This window comes from Rhinatrema bivittatum, chromosome 5 (assembly GCF_901001135.1).
Source record: "Rhinatrema bivittatum chromosome 5, aRhiBiv1.1, whole genome shotgun sequence".
Lineage (NCBI taxonomy): Eukaryota > Metazoa > Chordata > Amphibia > Gymnophiona > Rhinatrematidae > Rhinatrema > Rhinatrema bivittatum.
Window position 1 is genome coordinate 233175824 of NC_042619.1, and position 22225 is coordinate 233198048.

A 22225-nucleotide genomic window follows, 5' to 3' on the forward strand; every position below is an offset into this window, starting at 1 on the left:
AAACAAGGGGACCAACAGTCACCTAACCAGGTGCCAACAGGCACAACAACCGAGGTGCTGTTGGTAACACAGGGAATCAGCCTGAACATGAACAAGGGGCCTGAAGTAGAAAGAGTTGGGTTCCACAGCTGAAAGATTCCAGAGGACAGAATGGCCGAAATTGCTGTTGCGTCAGCCATCCCTGTCCAGACAGTAGCACAAGGCAAAGGTGTGGAGGGAACTCCATGTCGCAACTTTGAAGATCTCGTCCACAGGGACTGCTCGCAAGTGAGCCACCAAAGCTGCCATGGCTCTGACAGAATGAGCCCTGAATGGCCCCCAAGCTGCAGCCCCGCCTGAGTGTAGCAGAAGGAGATGCAATCTGTTAGCCAGTTGATCAGAGTCTGCTTGTCATCCACAACTCCTAATCTGTTCCTGTCAAATCAGACAAAAAGTTGCATGGACTACCTATAGCCTGCTGTCTGCTCCAGGTAGAAGGCTATGGCTCTCTTGCAATCCAAACTGTCAGAGCCCATTTGACCTGGTGTGAATGAGGCTTTGGAAAAAAGGTAGGTAGGACGACTGACTGGTTTAGATAGAAATTCATCACCACCTTAGGCAGGAACTTAGGGTGTGTGCGCAGGACTACCCTATCCTGGAAGAACTTTGTGTAAGGTGGATACGACACCAAGGCCTGAAGTTCGCTAACCCTGCGCACCGATGTGACCACCACCAAGATGACGAATTTTCAGGTCAGGTACTTCAGGTCAAAGGAGCACAAAGGCTCAAAGGGAGCCTTCATAAACTGGGACAAGACCACATTAAGGTCCCAGGACAAAAGCAGGGGGGAGGCTTCAGCTGATGCAGACCCCTCAAAGCACCCCACGATGGGTGGTATCTCTAGACGGGTGAACAATTCACCCCCCTTGGTGATTGGCCCCAATAGCATTGAGATGCACCCGGATCTCAGTCTTTAGGCCAGTTTCCGAGAGGTGCAGGAGGTAATCAAGTAGCTTTGGTGTGGAGCAAGAGAATGGATTCAAGCCGTGTGCTCACACCAAACAGAAAACCTCCTCCACTTCAGGCCATAAGACTTCCTAGTGGAAGGCTTCCTGGATGCCACCAGAACCCAAGACACCTCATCTGAGAGGTCATGGGGCTGCAAAATCACCCTCTCAACATCCAAGCCGTTAGGGACAAGGCCTGGAGATTGGGATGGTTCAATCTGCCCTGATCCTGCATGATGAGGTCTGGGGATGTCCCCAGACTGATCAGCTTCCAGATGGAGAGATCCTGCAAGTGGGAGAACCAGATCTGCCACGGTCAATACACAGCGATGAGGATCATGGTTCTCTGGTCCTTTTGGAGCTTAAAAAGAGTCTTCAACACTAGCGGAAGAGGAGGATACGCATACAGGAGTCCTGTGCTTCAATGTTGGACGAAGGTATCTGATGCTGGTTTGCCGTTCTCTCTGAACAGGGTGCAGAACTTAAATACCTTCCTAATGCAGGGAAAAGCGAATAGGTCCATGTCCAGGGTTCCCCAGAGATGGAAGATCCAATCTGCAACTACCTGCTTCAGGAACCCCTCGTGGGGGTTGAAAGAAACGACTCAGGTCGTCTGCCACCACATTCTCCGTCTGCAGCAGGTACATGGCTTGTAGCAGAATTTCCTGCGACAGAGCCCAAGACCAGATCTGGACCGCCTCCTGGCAGAGGATGAACGATCTTGTGCCTCCCTTCTTGCTGAGGTACATCACCATCTGTCAGTCGGTCTGAATGAGGACCGCCTTGTTGGCGAGGCAATCTTGAAACACCCAAAGAGTGTATCAAATCGCATGGAGTTCCAGGAAGTTTATCTAACACCTCGCTTCCTGAGTGGACCATCAACCCTGGGTGCAGAGACCTTCCAAATGGGCACCCCAACCCAGGTTGGAGGCAACTGTGATAAGCACAATTTGAGCAGGGAAGGGCTGGAAGGGAATCCCCATCAGCAAATTGGACAGATTCTCCCACCACAACAAGTAATCTCGGAGTGGTAGAGTAACACTGATGCATGTCCGAAAGTCCTGAGGAAACTGGCGCCACTGGGACCTCAGGGTCAACTGCGCCCCGTACATGTGTAGATGCACGAAGGGAGTGACATGGATAGTTGAAACCATGTGTCCCAACAGATGTAGCATATAGTGCGCAGGCACCTGACAACTCAGAAATCACTCTCGCCAGGGACACTATGGTGACAGCTCGATTCCAGAGCAGAAACACCCTGGCTTGAGCTGTGTCAAACCTGGCACCAATCAAGTCCAGCTGAGGCAATAGGCTGAGCGGTGACTTCGGGTAGTTGACCAGAATCCAACACCCGTATGGTGTAGTGCAGCGAATGCAGTGCTCCCTCCTGGGTGGTGCTTTTGATAAGCCAGTCATCCAGGTAGGGAAAAACTTGCACTCGCAGCTGCTGCAGGTAGGCCCTTACCACAGCCAGGCACTTGGTGAATACGTGGGGTGCAGACACCAGGCCGAAAGGCAGCACCCTGTATTGGAAGTGTTCCTCACCCACCACGAATCGAAGATATTTCCTGCAAGTTCGGGAAATCTCAATGTGGGTGTATGCATCTTTTAGATCAAGGGATCAAAGCCAGTCCCTCCTTCGCAGGAGCAGAATCAGGATGCCCAGCAAGACCATCTTGAACTTCTCCCACTTCAGGAATTTGTTCAAGGCTCTCAGGTCCAGAATGGGCTGGAGACCCCCTGTTCTCTTTGAAATCAGGAAATACCTGGAGTAGAACCCGCTCCCCCATAGCTGTGGTGGGACGGCTTGATGGCCCTGGCCATTATGAGGGTGGAGAGTTCTTTCAGGAGAACCTCCTGATTCACTGAAAGAGCCCCAAAAGAAACACGGGGGAGAGTCCAGAGTGATGCCCCAAAAGTTCAACCAGTACCCTCAACGAATGATGGACAGGACCCATTGGTCCGAGGTGATGGATGGCCAGCGGTCCGCAAAGAACCACAGTCGACCCTTCGAGGGTACAGACGGCTGCCTTACACTCCCTCTTAGCCAGTCAAAATCCCATGGCGAGGCTTTGCTGGGAGCGCTGGCTGAGTCTAGTTGTTGCCTTGGCCGAGCCCTGGGGCTGGCCTGCTGAGGCTTTGCCCTGGTCATCGGCGGGTAGTAGCTGCGCAGCAGGTAAAAGGGGCGCTCAGCCCCTGCCGTGAGGGCTTCTTGCCGAGGACAGAGGGTCTGAGGTGCTGGCCCAAAGATGCTGGAGGGTCTCATGATGATCCTTCAGCTGTGCTATTCCCTCAATCCTGTCTCCAAAGAGACTCTCTCTCTGTTACATGGCAAGTCTGCGAGGTGCTCCCAAACCTCTGGACAGAGGTTGGAGCCAAGTCATGCATTGGGCTCCAATGCCCGCTGCAGGCACCCTCACCAACATCTCGAAAATGTCGTATGTGGACCGGATCTTATGCTTATCACATTCCAAGCCCTGGTGGACTACTTCAAAACGCCCTCTTGCAGTTGCTGAGGCAGGCACTCGGTCAGATCTTGAACCTGCTTCCAGAGGTTCCTGGAATACTGGCTCATATATAACTGGTAGAAGGCAATGTGTGCCTCCAGCATGGCCCCTTGGAAGGCTTTCTTTCCCAGGGCATCCAGGGCCCTGTGTTCCCGGCCTGGGGGAGCCGAGGCAGGAACACTTTGCCTTCCGTAGGGCAGTCTCCACCACCATGGATTGGTGCGGGAGATGGCAGCATTCAAATCCTGTAAGTAGGCTGAACGAGATATACCACATCGGTCTTCCTATTAACAGGAGGTACTGAGGATGGGGTGCACCCAGAGCCGGACAAAATTCCTTGAAATTGTCATGGACTGGGACAGCCACCACCAACTTGGGCGCATCCACAAACTGGAGAACTTCCAGCATCTTAAGCCTGAAGTTCACCTCAGTGAGGAGCTGGAAGGGGACAGATCCGTCATGGCCCAAACAAAACCCGTGAATGTCAAATCCTCTGGAGGGGATTTGCTCCTCTCCTCCAGAGGATATGGTTCGGAGGGTTGATCCTTAGAGTCACCAGAAGATTCTGATGCATTATCTCCCCACAGGTCGTATGGGGCATCCTCCTTGTTGAGGTCCCCCAGGGACACCAGTGAAGGAGCCCTCACTACAGTTTTGGTACAGGGCACAGATGGCATCGCGGGTACTGGAGGACCCAGTAGTGGCTCAGGCAATGCCGGCCACTGAGCCAGACGGTACTCCCTCATCCGAAGAATCGGCGATGGGAATGGTCTCCATCAGAGACAGTGTCTGTGCCCTCTGGGGCATCAAGAGCACTTGGGGCACTGGCAGAAGTTGCTTTGGCAGGGCACCAAGGAGCATATCCAGGCGCTCCAGAAATAGTGCCAGCATCGCTAGCGCCGGCTCCAGTATCGTGGCGGCCCCAAAAGAAACGTCAGCTTGATGCCTTGTAGGTCTCTGCTGACCGCCAATTGCACCCTGCGATCTAACTCCTCCTCAAACACCGCCGACAAGAAAACAACTAGAACAGGAGGAGGTGCTATCTGGTCTCCCTTGGGCCCCGAGGGAGACCAATGTCTGGCACCGGTATCAGTGGGGACCACCTCAGGCCCTTGGCCTCGATGGAGAGCAATGCTTCCTCGGCCCAAGGCCGCTTCAGAGGCATCTCTGCTGCCACCGGTGCCTTCCCGATCTTGGTCTCGTGCGAAGTTGGAGACCAATGACTGTGCTTCTTCGCCTTTCCATGGTACTCAGCCCAGTCTTTCCCCAGCACTGAGGGAGACAATGACAATCCGGACCTGGAAAGAAAGGAAAGAGAAGTAAGCCAGTCCCACCACCAAATTCGACAAGGAGACCTGGCAGTGGAGAAGATAGCATGGTTCCGGCAGCCATCGGATCCTTTTTCCCCAGGGGCATCGATGACCCCGATGTGGAGGTCGAAGGACCGGACTTCCTGGGACCAAACATCTCTATTTTGTCAAGGCACACGAGAAGGCCCCCCCTAACGTCGTGCGCTTCCCCCAGGCACAAGACACAGACCTCTTGGGGGTCAGTGATGGACATAGTCGGGGGTGGGGGGCAGCGGTAAAAGTCCGACGCCACCATGCCAAAAATTAATTGACGAGCAGTCGATTGTTGGCAGTGAAGAATATGTCTGATTAAGACAACCAAAAATACCCAGATGCCTCTGCTGTACTGTGGCCTGTCAGAGGTGAATGAACTCTGAGTGACTTTCTGACTATCACAGATTCGAAGGATGTAGAAGATTTAGGAAACTTGTAAGCTCTGCAAAGCATATAATTAAAGGCCAGGAAGGCATCAATGACAATACAGGGAAGCTGGGTCCAGGATGCAGGCTTTTGTCTTGCAGATGCCTATTTCAACGGACAGGAGCCAGGTGAATGAAGATGCCCCTGAGGGTACAGTTTTAATTAAGTCCTGGCTCCAGAAAACGGAATTCATGCTGAGCTTCCTATTGAAACCACAGACTTGCTATGTGTTTACACAACAAAGAATATCAAGAGAAGAACAGAAGAACAAAGTGCATCAAAGCCAGGTTGATAAAGGAACTTTTATGGTGGGAGGATGAACAGGGTTAGAAGAATTCTCAGTTGAGGGAGGTCCTCACAAGCATTTCCTATACATGATAGATTGTCATGACAACAGCATAACGTATCTTTGTAAAGAAGTCTTTGGGCAGCCACGTCATTCATTCTGGAAACTTCGGTAGTGCTGTATTTTGATTATATAAGTCAGGGCATGTCATATAGTCATGGAGATGCTAGTTATTACAGATAGAGGGCATATCGCATCTCACAGGAACACTTGGTAAAGCCAAATAAATTTCAATTTGTACTATTGTACTGAGTTTGAGTGTTCTTGTTGCCCTGGCTTTGAGTCCAGAAATTATTGACAGCAGTCAGCAGGGATCGGCACAGTCGGGGATAGACTGTGAAGAACACAAAACCTCACCACGACACCCACTAACTAGGGCCAGGATGACGTCAAGGGACCCAGCGCAGGAACAAAACCGAGAAAAGAACAGAAATGTGGAAGTTTTCCAAGAAACAGCGCAAATTCCACATCCGCAAAACAATAACTCAGCGGAAAAAGAGAGACTGAAGAGGGACCCCACATGAATGCATGGATAATGCCATGCTGGGCATGCTCAGTGTGCCAGTCAAAGCTTCTAGAAACTTTGTCAAAAGGTTTCCATGCCGGGCTCCATCTGATGATGTCGCCCACTTGTGAGAACTAGCATCCTGCTTTTCCAAAGAGAAACACTACTCTCCAACGAGGGACAGTATTGGATCCAAAGATACCTTTTCCTTTAAAATTACCAAAGGCCTCCAAGGAGACTAATATCAATAACAATACTCAAAGAGACAAGGCTAGAGAGGAAGGGAGGCCAAATCCTTTCAAAACTAAGCTCAGGTTCCAAGTCAAGGAGACCACCTGCAGAGGAGGATTTGCATTCTCGCTACCCGTCCAATGGGTACCCCGTCAAAGAACCCGGGGACATGGGTGGAGAGGGAGTGACCCGGAGCTCGACTGCTGGAACACCGGTCCAGGCTGATGTCCGCCTGCAGAAGTGAAGGTAATCCATCGCTGGGGTGGGGGGGGGGGGAGCGGAGTCCTCCCTTGGAGGCGGGCAAGACATGGCACTGTCTTGGTCTTCCACTGACAAGAGGAACTTGGACAGGATCTTCGAGTTCTGGGACACTGCATCACAAGCTACACAACCACGAGACAACAGCTCAGCAAAAAGAGACTGAGGGACTCTGCCTAAAGGCCAGAGTGATGATTATAGCTGCACATGCTCAATGGGGCTTGCTAACAGCTCTAGAAAAGAGCTTCAGGTTTTCAGAATATCCACAATGAATATGCATGAGTTGAATTTGTATATACAGAGTCTCCATGATTTGCAAATTTACCTCATGCATATTCATTGTGAATATCCTAAAAACCTGACTGGCTGAGGGGTTCCCAGGACAAGTTTGGGAAGCCCGGCTCTAGAATGTTTGAGATCAAAGTTCCTTGCCAGGCTCCATTCAATGTCGTCGCCCATATGTGAAGACTACCATCCCGCTTGTCCTAGGAGAAATATCTATGTGCAGATTTCAGGTTAAAGTCCCGGAATGTCCATGTCCCTTCATAAGAACATAAGAAAATGCCATACTGGGTCAGACCAAGGGTCCATCAAGCTCAGCATCCTGTTTCCAACAATGGCCAATCCAGGCCATATGAACCTGGCAAGTACCCAAAAACTAAGTCTATTCCATGTTACCATTGCTAATGTCAGTGGCTATTCTCTAAGTGAACTTAATAGCAGGTAATGGACTTCTCCTCCAAGAACTTATCCAATCCCTTTTTAAACGCAGCTATACTAACTGCACTGACCACATCCTCTGGTAACAAATTCCAGAGTTTAATTGTGCGTTGAGTAAAAAAGAACTTTCTCCGATTAGTTTTAAATGTGCCCCATGCTAACTTCATGGAGTGCCCCCTAGTCTTTCTACTATCCGAAAGAGTAAATAACCGATTCACATCTACCCGTTCTAGACCTCTCAAGATTTTAAACACCTCTATCATATCCCCCCTCAGCCATCTCTTCTCCAAGCTGAAAAGTCCTAACCTCTTTAGTCTTTCCTCGTAGGGCGACCAGAATTGTACACAGTATTCAAAGTGCGGTCTCACCATGGAGCGATACAGAGGCATTATGACATTTTCCGTTTTATTCACCATTCCCTTTCTAATAATTCCCAACATTCTGTTTGAAACATAGAAACATAGAAATGACGGCAGAAGAAGACCAAACGGCCCATCCAGTCTGCCCAGCAAGCTTCACACATTTTTTTCTCATACTTATCTGTTTCTCTTAGCTCTTTGGTTCTATTTCCCTTCCACCCCCACCCCCACCATTAATGTAGAGAGCAGTGATGGAGCTGCATCCAAGTGAAATATCAAGCTTGATTAGTTAGGGGTAGTAGGGGTAGTAACCGCCGCAATAAGCAATCTACACCCATGCTTATTTGTTTTACCCAGACTATGTTATTCAGCCCTTATTGGTTGTTTTTCTTCTCCCCGCCATTGAAGCAGAGAGCTATGCTGGATATGCGTGAAGTATCCGTTTTTCTTCTCCCCTGCCGTTGAAGCAGAGAGCTATGCTGGATATGCGTGAAGTATCCGTTTTTCTTCTCCCCTGCCGTTGAAGCAGAGAGCTATGCTGGATATGCGTGAAGTATCCGTTTTTCTTCTCCCCTGCCGTTGAACAGAGAGCTATGCTGGATATGCATTGAAAGTGAAGTATCAGGCTTATTTGGTTTGGGGTAGTAACCGCCGTAACAAGCCAGCTACTCCCCGCTTTGTGAGTGTAAATCCTTTTTTCCACATTTCCTCTTGCTGTTGAAGCTTAGAGCGATGTTGGAGTCACAGTAACCATGTGTATGTTTATTGAGTAAGGGTATTATCTCCAGGCAGTAGCCGTCATTCTGGCGAGCCACCCACTCTTCATTGACGGCCTCTTGACTTTATGGATCCACAGTGTTTATCCCACGCCCCTTTGAAGTCCTTCACAGTTCTGGTCTTCACCACTTCCTCCGGAAGGGCATTCCAGGCATCCACCACCCTCTCCATGAAGAAATACTTCCTGACATTGGTTCTGAATCTTCCTCCCTGGAGCTTCAAATCGTGACCCCTGGTTCTGCTGATTTTTTTTCTACGGAAAAGGTTTGTTATTTATTTTATTTATTATTTTTATTATACCGAGTTTCATGATAAGAATCACATCAACCCGGTTTACAATTAACATGTGTGTGGAGGCAGGGAGTAACATAGTGATAAACATTTCCCAATTCAACATTAAATATAGTGTGAAACTTAAAAAATATTAAAACAATAATTAGGACGTGAGAAAGTTACAAAAAACAGGGAATAATAACTAGGACCAGAAAGGGGGAGGGAATTAAAAAAGAGAATATTTACATTTCAGCCAACTGTTTCCAAATTAATAAATATGTATAATGTTATAAGCAAAAGATGTGTTGATGGGTTGAAGTGTGGAGAATTTAATCCAGTTCTGGGAAAGCTTTTTTAAAAAGCCAAGTTTTTAGTCTTTTCCTGAAAGTGTGAATGCATGGTTCTTGTCTTAAGTCCGGTGGGATAGAGTTCCAAAGGGTTGGACCTGCTGATGAGAGAGCTCTAGAACTGTAGGATTTATGTTGGAAGGTTTTAGCATGTGGAACCTGAAGTGATTCTTTGTAGTGTTCCCTGATGGGTCTGGCGGATGTGTGTGTTTTTAAAAGGGATTTGTAGGTCGAGTTGAGTGTATTGGTGGATGTTCTTGTAGATCATCATGATGGTTTTATAAATAATTCTGAAGTGGATCGGTAACCAATGAAGGTCTTTGAGGATGGGAGAGATGTGTTCGATTTTCCTGGAGTTTGTAAGGATTCTGGCTGCTGTGTTCTGGACCATCTGCAGAGGCTTGGTGTAGGAAGCTGGGAGGCCTAGTAGTAGAGAATTGCAATAATCTAATTTGGAGAAGATTATTGCTTGCAGGATTGATCTAAAGTCATGTGCGTGGAATAGAGGTTTTATTCTTTTCAGAATATGTAATTTGTGTAATTTGTTGTTGTCTTTGGATCATTAAAACCTTTCAAGTATCTGAAAGTCTGTATCATATCACCTCTGCTCCTCCTTTCCTCCAGGGTGTACATATTTAGATTCTTCAATCTCTCCTCATAAGTCATTTGATGAAGACCTTCCACCTTTTTGGTCGCCCTTCTCTGGACTGCCTCCATCTTGTCTCTGTCTCTTCGGAGCTACGGTCTCCAGAACTGAACACAATACTCCAGGTGAGGTCTCACCAAGGACCTGTAACAAGGGGATAATCACTTCCCTTTTCTTACTCGATATTCCTCTCTCTATGCAGCCCAGCATTCTTCTGGCTTTAGCTATCGCCTTGTCACATTGTTTCGCCGACTTCAGATCATTAGACACCATCACCACAAGGTCTCTCTCCTGCTCCGTGGACATCAGCCTTTCTCCCCCCATCGAATACAGTTCATTCGGATTTCCACTCCCCATATGCATGACTCTGCACTTCTTGGCATTGAATCTCAGCTGCCATATCTTCGACCACTCTTCCATCTTCCTTAAATCCCGTCTCATTCTCTCCACTCCTTCCGGCATGTCCACTCTGTTGCAGATCTTAGTGTCATCCGCAAAAAGACATACCTTACCTTATATCCCTTCCGCAATGTCGCTCACAAAGATATTGAAAAGGACCGGTCCCAACAACAATCCCTGCGGTACACCGCTTAAAACCGCTCTCTCTTCAGAGAGAGTTCCATTTACCATCACACATTGTCTTCTGTCCGTCAACCAGTTTGCGATCCAGGCCACCACCTCGGCACTCACTCCTAAGCTTCTCATTTTATTCACCAGTCTCCTGTCTGGGACAGTGTCAAAAGCTTTGCTGAAATCCAAGTAGATGACATTGAGTGCTCTTCCTCGATCCAATTCCTTGGTTACCCAGTCAAAAAAGTCAATCAGATTTGTCTGACAGGATCTTCCAATGGTGAATCCATGCTGCCTCTGGTCCAGCAATTCTCCCGACTGTAGATAGTTCACTATTCTCTCTTTCAACAGTGACTCCATTACTTTTCCCACCACCGAAGTGAGGCTAACCGGTCTGTAGTTACCAGCCTCTTCTCTGTTCCCACTCTTGGAAACGGGACCACCACCGCTCTCCTTCAATCACTCGGCACCACTCCCGTTTCTAGGGATCTATTGAACAGGTCACACAGAGGACCCGCCAGCACATCTCTGAGCTCCCTCAGTATTCTGGGATGAACTTCAAAGCCCCATGGCTTTGTCCACTTTCAGTTTCACCAGCTCTTCCCATACATTTTCTACTGTAAATGGAGTTACATCTACTCCATTCCCCTCCAGTTTCTTGTTAACTACTAGTGATGGTCCTTCTCCAGGGTCCTCTTTAGTGAACACAGAACTGAAGTATTCATTTAATATTTCTGCCATTTCTTCGTCTCTCTCCACACATTGATCCTTTCCACCTTTCAATTTCAATATACCACTTTGAACTTTTCTCTTTTCACTGATGTATCTGAAAAATGTTTTGTTACCACTCTTTACCTCTTTGGAAATCCTCTCTTCCGCTTGACTTTTTGCCATCTTGATTAATTTCTTTGTCTCCCTCAGTTCTACCAGATATTCTTCTTTGTGCTCCTCCTTTTGGGATCTTTTATATTTCTTGAACGCTGTTCTTTTAGCCTTTATTTTGTCAGCCACCTCCTTTGAGAACCAGATAGGTTCCATTTTTCTTTTGATTTTCTTTACTTTTCTAACATATAGATTAGTTGCCTTGGTAATTGCTCCTTTTAGATTGGTCCACTGTTGATCCACATCTTTCTCTTTTTCCCAGCCTTTTAGTTCTTCCTCCAGGTACTTCCCCATTTCATCTAAGTCTGTGTTTTTGAACATCAAAACTTGGGTTTTTGTGCTTCTTTTCCGTGTCCTTTTTGTGATATTAAACCATACCGTTTGATGATCACTGGTGCTGAGGTGGGCACCCACCTGGACGTCTGAGACATTATCTCCATTAGTGAGCACTAAGTCGAGTATAGCTCCTTCTCTCGTGGGTTCCATTACCATTTGTCTGAACAAAGCTACTTGCAGGGCATCTACTATTTCTCTACTATTATTAGATTCTGCAGATGGGATTCTCAAGTCTACATCTGGCATGTTAAAGTCTCCAATGATCACCACTTCTCCTTTCTTTGCTATCCTGTGGATGTCTTCAACCAGATCTCTGTCCAGCTCTTCCTTTTGGTTTGGAGGCCTGTAAACCACTCCAATAAAAATGGATGCCCCATCTTTTTTTTAAGTCGGCCCATAGTGCTTCTTCTTTGCCCATCTTCCTTGCAGCTCAGATGCTTGGATATTGTTTCTGACATAAAGAGCCACTCCTCCCCATTTCCTATCCTCTCTGTCCTTCCTTAACAAGTTATAGCCTGGTATTGCTGTATCCCAGTCATGAGATTCCGTAAACCACGTTTCCGTGACAGCAACAACGTCCAAGTCCGCCTCCACCATTAGGGCTTGCAGCTCTCGGATTTTATTACCCAAACTACGAGCATTTGTGCTCATAGCTTTCCAGCTTTCATCGTTCAGGTTACTGCTGTTCCTGGACTCCTTTTGTGACCTATTTAGTTGAGTTTTGTTATCCACTTTTCTCTTTGCATTTGTGCAAGGGAAGAGATTAATGCCTCTTATGACAGAGTCATCCATCACCATGAGCTTTTTTCTTTGGTTTCTGATCTGGAATTTCTGTATGCATTGGGTTTTTTCTCTCCTTTCCGATAACACTTCAATCTTTTTCTCAAGGACTTCTTCAGAATTTAATACAGAGAAGGTATTTTGTACTTGTTGCACTTGATACAGTGTGTGTCTCCGGAACACAGGTCTTATTCTACCAGAGCCCACTGTAATACTTTTTAAGTTCCTTAATGGCCTGTGTGAGTGGGGGGATAGAGTTGTGGGCTCCACAGCTTTCAATAATGGGTGTCTGTGGGTTACAGGTCTTATCCTACCTGAGCCCACAGTAAATCTCTTTTTTCTTGAGTTTTGGTTATTCAGTGGTAAGGGGAAATTATTTCCTGAATAATGTACAGTGGCTGAGACTCTCTTTATTGAAGCTAATTCAGCTTTAAAGTCATCCAGCTCCTTTTCCAAGGTAGAGAGTTTTGAACAAAAGGGGCAAGCCTTAAGTTTCCATATGATTACCCTCAATATAAAGGCTCCACAGCAGTTGCATTGAATAGTACTCATTTAGGTAAGTTATTTGATTGGTACACCTAAGGAATAATCAATTTACTAATTTATCTTGTTGCCAATTATGAAGTTAGGATGACTACATTAGAAATACAAACCTAGGGGTTTGTATTTCTAATGTAGTCATTTTTTGACTGCCGCAGCACACTGAACAGACGATTTCAATGTGTTATCCACTATGACACCTAGATCTCTTTCTTGGCTTGTAGTACCTAATATGGAACCCAACATTGTGTAATTATAGCATGGGTTATTTTTCCCTATATGCATCACCTTGCACTTATCCACATTAAATTTCATCTGCCATTTGGATGCCCAATTTTCCAGTCTCACAAGGTCTTCCTGCAATTTATCACAATCTGCTTGTGATTTAACTACTCTGAACAATTTTGTGTCATCTGCAAATTTGATTATCTCACTCGTCGTATTTCTTTCCAGATCATTTATAAATATATTGAAAAGTAAGGGTCCCAATACAGATCCCTGAGGCACTCCACTGTCCACTCCCTTCCACTGAGAAAAGTGTCCATTTAATCCTACTCTCTGTTTCCTGTCTTTTAGCCAGTTTGCAATCCATGAAAGGACATCGCCACCTATCCCATGACTTTTTACTTTTCCTAGAAGCCTCTCATGAGGAACTTTGTCAAACGCCTTCTGAAAATCCAAGTATACTATATCTACCGGTTCACCTTTTCCACATGTTTATTAACTCCTTCAAAAAAGTGAATCAGATTTGTGAGGCAAGACTTGCCCTGGGTAAATCCATGTTGACTTTGTTCCATTAAACCATGTCTTTCTATATTTTCTGTGATTTTGATGTTTAGAACACTTTCCACTATTTTTCCTGGCACTGAAGTCAGGCTAACCGGTCTGTAGTTTCCCGGATCACCTCTGGAACCCTTTTTAAATATTGGGGTTACATTTGCTATCCTCCAGTCTTCAGGTACAATGGATGATTTTAATGATAAGTTACCAATTTTTACTAACAGGTCTGAAATGTCATTTTTTAGTTCCTTCAGAACTCTGGGGTGTATACCATCCGGTCCGGGTGATTTACTACTCTTCAGTTTGTCAATCAGGCCTACCACATCTTCTAGGTTCACCGTGATTTGATTCAGTCCATCTGAATCATTACCCATAAAAACCTTCTCCATTACGGGTACCTCCCCAACATCCTCTTCAGTAAACACCGAAGCAAAGAAATCATTTAATCTTTCCGCGATGGCCTTATCGTCTCTAAGTGCCCCTTTAACCCCTCGATCACCTAACGGTCCAACTGACTCCCTCACAGGCTTTCTGCTTCGGATATATTTTAAAAAGTTTTTACTGTGAGTTTTTGCCTCTACAGCCAACTTCTTTTCAAATTCTCTCTTAGCCTGTCTTATCAATGTTTTACATTTAACTTGCCAATGTTTATGCTTTATCCTATTTTCTTCTGTGGATCCTTCTTCCAATTTTTGAATGACGATCTTTTGGCTAAAATAGCTTCTTTCACCTCCCCTTTTAACCATGCCGGTAATCGTTTTGCCTTCTTTCCACCTTTCTTAATGTGTGGAATACAATAACAATGACCACGCCTCTTGGACATTTTTTACTTTTGTAGCTGCTTCAGTTTTTTTCTAACAATTTTTCTCATTTTATCAAAGTTTCCCTTTTGAAAGTTTAGCACGAGAGCTGTGGATTTGCACACTGTTCCTCTTCCAGTCATTAAATCAAATTTGATCATATTATGATCACTATTGCCAAGCAGCCCCACCACCGTTACCTCTCTCACCAAGTCCTGTGCTCCACTGAGAATTAGATCTAAAATTGCTCCCTCTCTCGTCGGTTCCTGAACCAATTGCTCCATAAAGCTATCATTTATTCCATCCAGGAACGTTATCTCTCTAGCGTGACCCGATGATACATTTACCCAGTCATTGCATTGTAACACCTTAAAGTAATAATGAGGACACTTAACATAAAAGTTTGAATTTATAGTGGTGTTCCCCACTACAGAAGACCAACAGCAATGTTTTAAAGAAAATTTATGTTTGTGTTATTTGGGTAATCAAGGGACAGATTGAGGTTAGAGGTAGTATAGAGTTGAGGGTAAATATCAGTTGGGTTTAAGACTAAGTTTGTGGAAACTGATATCAAGGTTAAAATTGAGCAGTAAACAATATATTTTCATCAGATGTTTGTTTGTTCTGAAAAAAATGTTAAATTGATAATATGTTATATTTTCAATAAAGTATTACAATTTTAATTAAATAATGGAGTTTTTTGGTTTAGTTAAATAAGAAGCAGTAGTGCTTTCCTTTTTTCCCTAAAACTTTTGGTTTTGGGGGGGTTTTTTGTGTGTATATATATATATATATATATATATATATTTTTATTTTTTTTTTAATTATTATTATTATTTTTTTTTTTTTAGAAAATGGCACACCGAAATAAAAAACAATGATCCATGGGTGGACCCAAAATGGCCCACCCTTGGAACGAAAATAAAACAGGCAGAATATTTTTCAAGGGTCTCACCCCTAGTAATCGTCCACACAAGTGGGGACTCCCAAGCTAAGGGCTGCATGAAAGGAAAATTGGTACTTACCTGCTAATTTTCCTTCCTGTAATACCACAGATCAGTCCAGACAAATGGGTTTTATTCATCCCTACCAGCAGATGGAGGTAGAGAACAAAAACTTTGAGCACTATCACATATACGAGAGTGCCACCTGCAGTCCCTCAGTATTAATAGATATCCAAGCCAAGATAATTAAAAACTAAATTTGCAGGGCGAACGAGGCTCCAACTGGATACCCCTGACCAACTGAGAAACTAATTTAGAACAGCAAAACTAAAAACTCTGACCAAAAAAGGCAACTCTGCTTTGCAGCCAATCTAAAGCAGTCTTTCAGCATAGATCCTCAAGGCAGGCCTCTGGACTGATCTGTGGTATTACAGGAACGAAAATTAGCAGATAAGTACCAATTTTCCTTTCCTGAACATACCCAGATCAGTCCAGACAAATGGGATGTACCAAAGCCTCCCTACACTGGGCGGGAACCCGAAAGACCTGCTCGAAGAACACACTCCCCAAAAGGGGCAGTCTCCGGAGCCTGCACATCCAAACGGTAATGCTTGGTGAAAGTATGCAAAGAGGACCACACTGCGGCTCTACAGATCTCCTGGGGAGACACTAGCTGACACTCAACCCACGATGCCGCCTGAGCTCGAGTTGAATGTGCCCTAATTCCCACTGGAACTGTTTTTCCTCTGGCTATGTATGCCGCAGAGATAGTCTCTTTCAACCAGCGAGAAATAGAGGATTTGGATGCCTTCTCCCCCCCCCCCCCCCCCCCCCCCCTTCTTTGCTCCCCCGAACAGGACGAACAAATGATCAGAGCGAAGGAAAGCGTTAGTGACTTTCAAGTACCGCCAACACCACCCGTGTCACGTCCAAAAGATGTAGCTCTTGTCCCATCGAGGGATCCCAAGCCCAATCCGGAAACCCAGGCAACTCCATTGTTGGTTCACATGAAAACTTGACACCACCTTGGGGAGAAAGGAAAACACCGCTCAAAGACACCTTGTCTGACGAAATTTGGAGAAACGGATCATGGCAAGAAAGTGCCTGCAACTCCGAAATCCTCCTGGCCAAACATATAGCCACCAAGAAGACCGTCTTCAAAGTAAGGACCTTCAAAGACATGCGGCCCAGAGGCACGAAAGGATCCTCGCAAAGGGCTCTCAACACTAGATTGAGATTCCACTCCAGACAAATGCTGCACAGAGGCGGACGGAGATACTTGACCCCTCGTAAAAAACGCACCACATCCGGATGGGAGGCTAACACCATCCCTTGTATTCTCCCTCTGAGACAATCTAAGGCCGAAACCTGGACTCAAAGAGAACTATGACCACCAACCCTTTGGATAAGCCCACCTGCAAAAAGGACAAAATATGGGAAACGGAAACCTGAAGAGGGTCCAATCCCTGCTGTCCATACCAGGCCTCAAACACCTTCCAGACCCTGGAATAGGCCAAAGAGGTAGAAGGATGCCATGCTTGAAGAAGGGTAGCAATCACTGAGTCAGAATATCCTTTCATACGCAATCACCTCCTCTCAAAAGCCAGGCCGCGAGATGGAAGCAAATCTCCTGATCCAAAAATATGGGACCCTGTCGCAATAGATTCGGTAAGTGTGTCAGGCACAGAGGACCATCCACTGACAGACGAAGCAGGTCCGCAAACCAAGGACGATGAGGCCACTCCGGAGCCAACATTACGACAGACCCCAGATGACCTTCTATCCGTCTGAGTACCCTTGCTATAAGTGGCCACAGAGGAAAGACATACAGGAGAATACCGGTTGGCCACGGACATACCAGGGCATCTAGCCCTATCGACCCTGACTTCCTCCGATGGCTGAAGAACCTCTGTGTTTTGGCATTGAGGCTCGTTGCCATAAAATCAAACTGAGGAGTTCCCCACCGATCGCAAAGGAGATTCCAGGCTCCCGTAGAAAGTTCCCACTCCCCTGGGATCCAGCTGTTGACGGCTGAGGTAATCGCCTGGACATTGTTGACTCCTGCTACGTGTGAGGCGGTGATCCCCTGGAAATGGAGTTCTGCCAACTCGAACAGTTGAGCTTCCTGCGTGGATGCCATCGAGCCCATGACCTGTAAATAATCCCAGGCTTTTGGCATCGGTAAACGAAGTAGGCAAGCTATCTGCTCCTGAATCTTGCTTATCCTTTCATCTGTGAGAAACACTCTGCCCTGCTGGGTGTTGAAACGGGCTCCCAAGTACTCGAGGGAACGAGAGGGTGTCAGATGACTCTTCTGCACATTGATGATCCAGCCCAGAGACTCCAGGAGTGACCTCACTCGGTCTAATGAATGCACACACTCTTCCAGAGACTTCGCCCGGATCAGCCAGTCGTCCAAGTAAGGGTGCACCAACAACCCCTCTTGTCGCAGGACTGCAGCTACCACCACCATCACACCTTCGTGAAGATACGTGGAGCGGTGGCCAGACCGAAGGGAAACACTTGAAACTGGTAATGCTGACCCAGCACCATGAATCTGAGGAACCTCTGATGTTCCTGACGGATGGGAATATGAAGATAAGCCTCGATGAGATCCAGGGATGCCAAAAACTCTCCTCTTCGTACTGCTGCAATTATGGCCCTCAACGTCTCCATCCGAAAACATGGTACCTTCAAACTCTGGTTGATCTTTTTCAGGTCTAGGATAGGATGGAAGGTACCCTCCTTTTTTGGCATTACGAAATAGATGGAATACCTGCCTTGTCCCCGATCGGACACCGGAACCAACACTACAGCCTCTAGACTTAACAAGCGTTGAAGCGTTTCCTGGACAGCTGCCCGCTTGCTTCGGGAAAGACAACACGACTCCAGAAAAGCAGACCGTAGAAGACGAGAAAACTCTAAGGTGTAACCTTCACTCACCATGTGCAAGACTCATTGGTTGGATGTAATCTTAGTCCACTCCTCGTAAAAACGGGCCAGCCTGCCCCCGATCACTAGAGACGAAGAGTGGACCTGCCGGATCTCATTGGGAGGTCTTACTGTCACCCACTCCCTGGGTGGATCCGCCTCTAGATGTCCTTCCAGTCCCCCAAAAGGACTGTTGTCTATGCGGGACTTTCTTGGGGCCAAAACCCCCGATGATCTCGCCGGACGAAAACGCCTCGAGGTCCTTCCAGTCCCCCAAAAGGACTGTTGTCTATGCGGGACTTTCTTGGGGCCAAAATCCCCGATGATCTCGCCGAACGAAAACGCCTTGACTCTAGAAAACGAGGTCGAGAGGAGAAAGGCTTCCGAACAGACTTTCAATCTTCCAACAGCCTATTGCCTTTCGTCTCTCCCAGAGACTTCATCAGACGATCAAGGTACTCACCAAACAGCAGCTTTCCCTGAAAAGGCATATTACAGAGCTGTGACTTTGATGAAAGATCAGCTGACCAATTTCGCAGCCATAAGTGACGTCTGCCTGCCACCACAGACACCATCCCACGAGTCATGGTTCTGACCAGGTCGTATAAGGCATCAGCACCATAGGCCACTCCCATCTCCAGGCAAGCCACCTGGATCGGAGACTCCCAGAGGCCGACTGCTCCTGCGGCTTCTGAATACAACACAAACAGGTACACTGCATGAGACTTGCACAGACCGCCGCCTGCAGCCCCAGACCCAGCACCCCAAAGGCTCGCCCGATGTGCACCTCCAACTTCAGACCCTGAACATCCTTCAGAGCAGAAGCTCCATCTACCGGGTTGGTAGTCTTTTTGGTGACTGCCGAAACCGCCGCATCCACTTTCGGAACCTTGAGGACCTCCAAATATTCCTGCAGCAGCGGATAAAGCTTGGTCATCGCCCTGCCGACCCGCAACCCCGAGTAGGGGGAATCACACTCTCGGGTAATCAATTTCTGGATCTTCTTTGGAATGGGAAAAGCACTGGGAGGTCTCTTGAGGCCATCCAGCACTGGATTAACCCCTCCGCATCCGAATCCTCCAGAGTAAGTTTAACTCCCAATTCCTCTAACACCTGGGAAACAAGCAGGCGAAGCTCCTCTCTCAAATAGACGGATCACTCATGGATCATCGCCTTCCGCCTCCGCAACCTCCTGATCCATTCTAGAATCCACTGGGTCCATGGGGAGATCCCCTACTGGATCCTCTTCACGATTGGCTCCTGAGGAAATGTCTTCATCCTCCCAGGACTCCTCCGAATCTTCCGACAGACACCAAGCGCTCTGGGCTTACCTTGCGGGGTAGGATTCACAATCCCTCAGAACCTTTAATGGGGCCTTGCTTCCGCTTCGCCGAATCCGCAGGGTTTCCCTTCCCCCAGCACTTACCTGCCTGCCTAGCCAGGAAGGCCTCATGTAAGAGAAGCACAAATTCGGGAGAAAACCCTCCGGGGCTCCCGAAGAGCTTTTGGGGCTGCTCGGACCCGAAACATCCAGGTCTTCCGGTTGCAGTCCGGTCATAGGAACAAGAAGCAGCGGGGACTCCCCGGAACCCTGGGGCGGCACCCCCCTATCAGGTTCCGCTTCCGCAGCCATAGCCACTCCCTGCTACGCGCCCCCGGCACCGCAGCCGCGGTCCTGGCAGGCATCCACGCCTTCAATTTTAGCTCCGACACTCCCTCCCCCACTCTTGCACACACTGTGCAGAGGAGGAGGTCATTAAGAAGGGCCGTCCTATCCCCACAGGACTGGCAAGTCTCCCCATGCTGCTTTTCTGACATAACTCCAAGAAAGTAAAGAACTCAGAAAATAAAGAATTACTGGCTTTAAAAAAAAATGTAATCAATTTTGCTGCGCACAGCCTGGTAACGCAGCCGAAACCACGAGGAGGAGGGGCGCACCACGCGGCAGAGACTGAAAACAGGAGAGATCACACTAACTCCTCACTTTCCCGCCAGCGTGCACAAATCGGCCTCTGAAGCGACTGAAACCGCGCGCTCCAAAATGGCCATGCAGCTGAACAAAATCGGAGATACCTAAACCCAACTGGGGTGTCCTCCTGACCAGGAACTTGGCACCTCGGGGAGCAAATTTTCCTTAAACAATCCAGTCAGTCAGGACTGCAGAGTTAGCACCTCTACCATCTGCTGGAAGTAGAGAAAAACTGAGGGACTGCAGGTGGCACTCTCGTATATGTGGCAGTGCCCAAAGTTTTTGTTCTCTACCTCCATCTGCTGGTAGGGATGAATAAAACCCATTTGTCTGGACTGATCTAGGTATGTTCAGGAAATTGATTTTTATGCTTTTATTTAAAAGAAAATGCAACTCATATTATGCCAAAGGCTGGAGGAAAGAACTGAAGAAATAAATTAATAAGCTCTTTAGAACTGCTTGTCCAAAACTGCTGTCTTGACATGAAACATTTTCTAAGCAGTAATGAGTAGGGTTGTGCAGGCCCTAAAATTTCATTTCAGTTTTTTATTTATTTTTTTTTGGGGGGGGACACAACATGTGTATGGGGTTGTTTGCCAAACCCAAAAACAAAACCACACCCCAAAAAAACAAAATGGGGCCTCCCCAGGCTCCTCTAATCTCCCTCCCATCTCCCAAAAATCTGCAGGAGCTGGGGACCTCCTCAGTCTCCACTTACCCTTTGTCACTGGGGTCCTCGATAGAAAAAGAAACAGGAGCAATGCCCACTTACTCCTGGCCCACCGGAGTCCTTTGGAAAATGGCATGGTCCTTCTGAGCTCTGAGACAGCTATTCATCTCTGCACCATCAAATGACATCACCAATTGTATAACTGATTACAGACCTGCTTATCCATTAAACATATTTTTTCTCTAACAGGGGAATGACTGAATCTTGGAGTGGGGTGTTGCTTATTGATTAAGACAACAACTGTATGTAGGGATTAGGATATATGTTTATCTAGTTGATGTCTAGGTGCAGAATTTTGGGGGATCAAAGGGAGAGAGGTTAAACTGGAAATGGGAAGAAGTTATAGATTTCTTTAGCTATAGTTCAGATTCTGTACTGTTTATATTATAGGAATTTGAGATCAGTTACGCTCAGTACCACAGCTAATGTTTTGGATGATAAACATGTGTAGATTCATAGTCAGCTGCTGTCCAGCTATGCCAGTTCTAGCGCTGTATATTCAGTGGAGCAATTGTGGCTCTAAAAATACCTATCTTAAAGTTAGCTAGATAAAGCTAAACCAGCTAACTTTAGTACAGCCCTACAGCCCAACCAGAGTTGGCCAGATAATTCAGCTGGCTAACTATGAATATCGAGTTAGCTGGGTAACTTATCAGGCCAACTCAACTCCTCCCTGATCTGCCCATTCCCCACCCCTGACATAGTTGACTGAGATTTTAGCCAGCTAAGTGCTGTTTTGAATATTGGCCTCGTAATTTTTAATTAAAACACAAAATTCTGACTGAAAAAAAGAACACAGGTATGATTTATTGGTCACCAAGATGTACAATTAAAAGGTTTCTAAGACTTATAAAAATCCTGGGACCTAAATAATCAAGCAAGTGACCTATATGTATAATTGCAAAAATATTGTGGATTAACTGCATTGTTTATGATTCTTACCTCATTAATATGTTTGTAGGTTTTGATCAAGTCAACAGAGAGCTTTCTCAGGGGTGCAGTAGCTGGATCACGGAAGGTTTGGGGCATCCGCCTCTGTAATAATTCAATAACAGGCATCACTTTAAACATATAGGAAATAGTCCAATAAACCTGTATATCCTAAACTTTTCAAGCCTAAAGCACACCCCTATATTAACAAAAATGTTATGTGGCACACCAACCTTCATGAGTAGGCAGTTCAGACATGGAGAGGATTCATTCGGCCAAAAGAAGAACTAGAAGGCTTTTTTAATTGAA

At 46.6% G+C, this 22225-nt stretch overlaps 1 protein-coding gene across 4 annotated transcripts in view; it reads right to left on the reverse strand.

Annotated features, from left to right (window-relative positions):
- Positions 1 to 22225, reverse strand: part of DYRK1A (dual specificity tyrosine phosphorylation regulated kinase 1A) — a 696908-nt gene that overhangs the window by 269600 nt on the left and 405083 nt on the right. For all 4 annotated transcript variants that reach the window (XM_029603453.1, XM_029603452.1, XM_029603455.1 and 1 more), the window contains one exon: positions 21929 to 22021. In XM_029603453.1, the coding sequence (XP_029459313.1) occupies positions 21929 to 22021 (93 nt within the window). The remainder of the gene's footprint in view (positions 1 to 21928; positions 22022 to 22225) is intronic.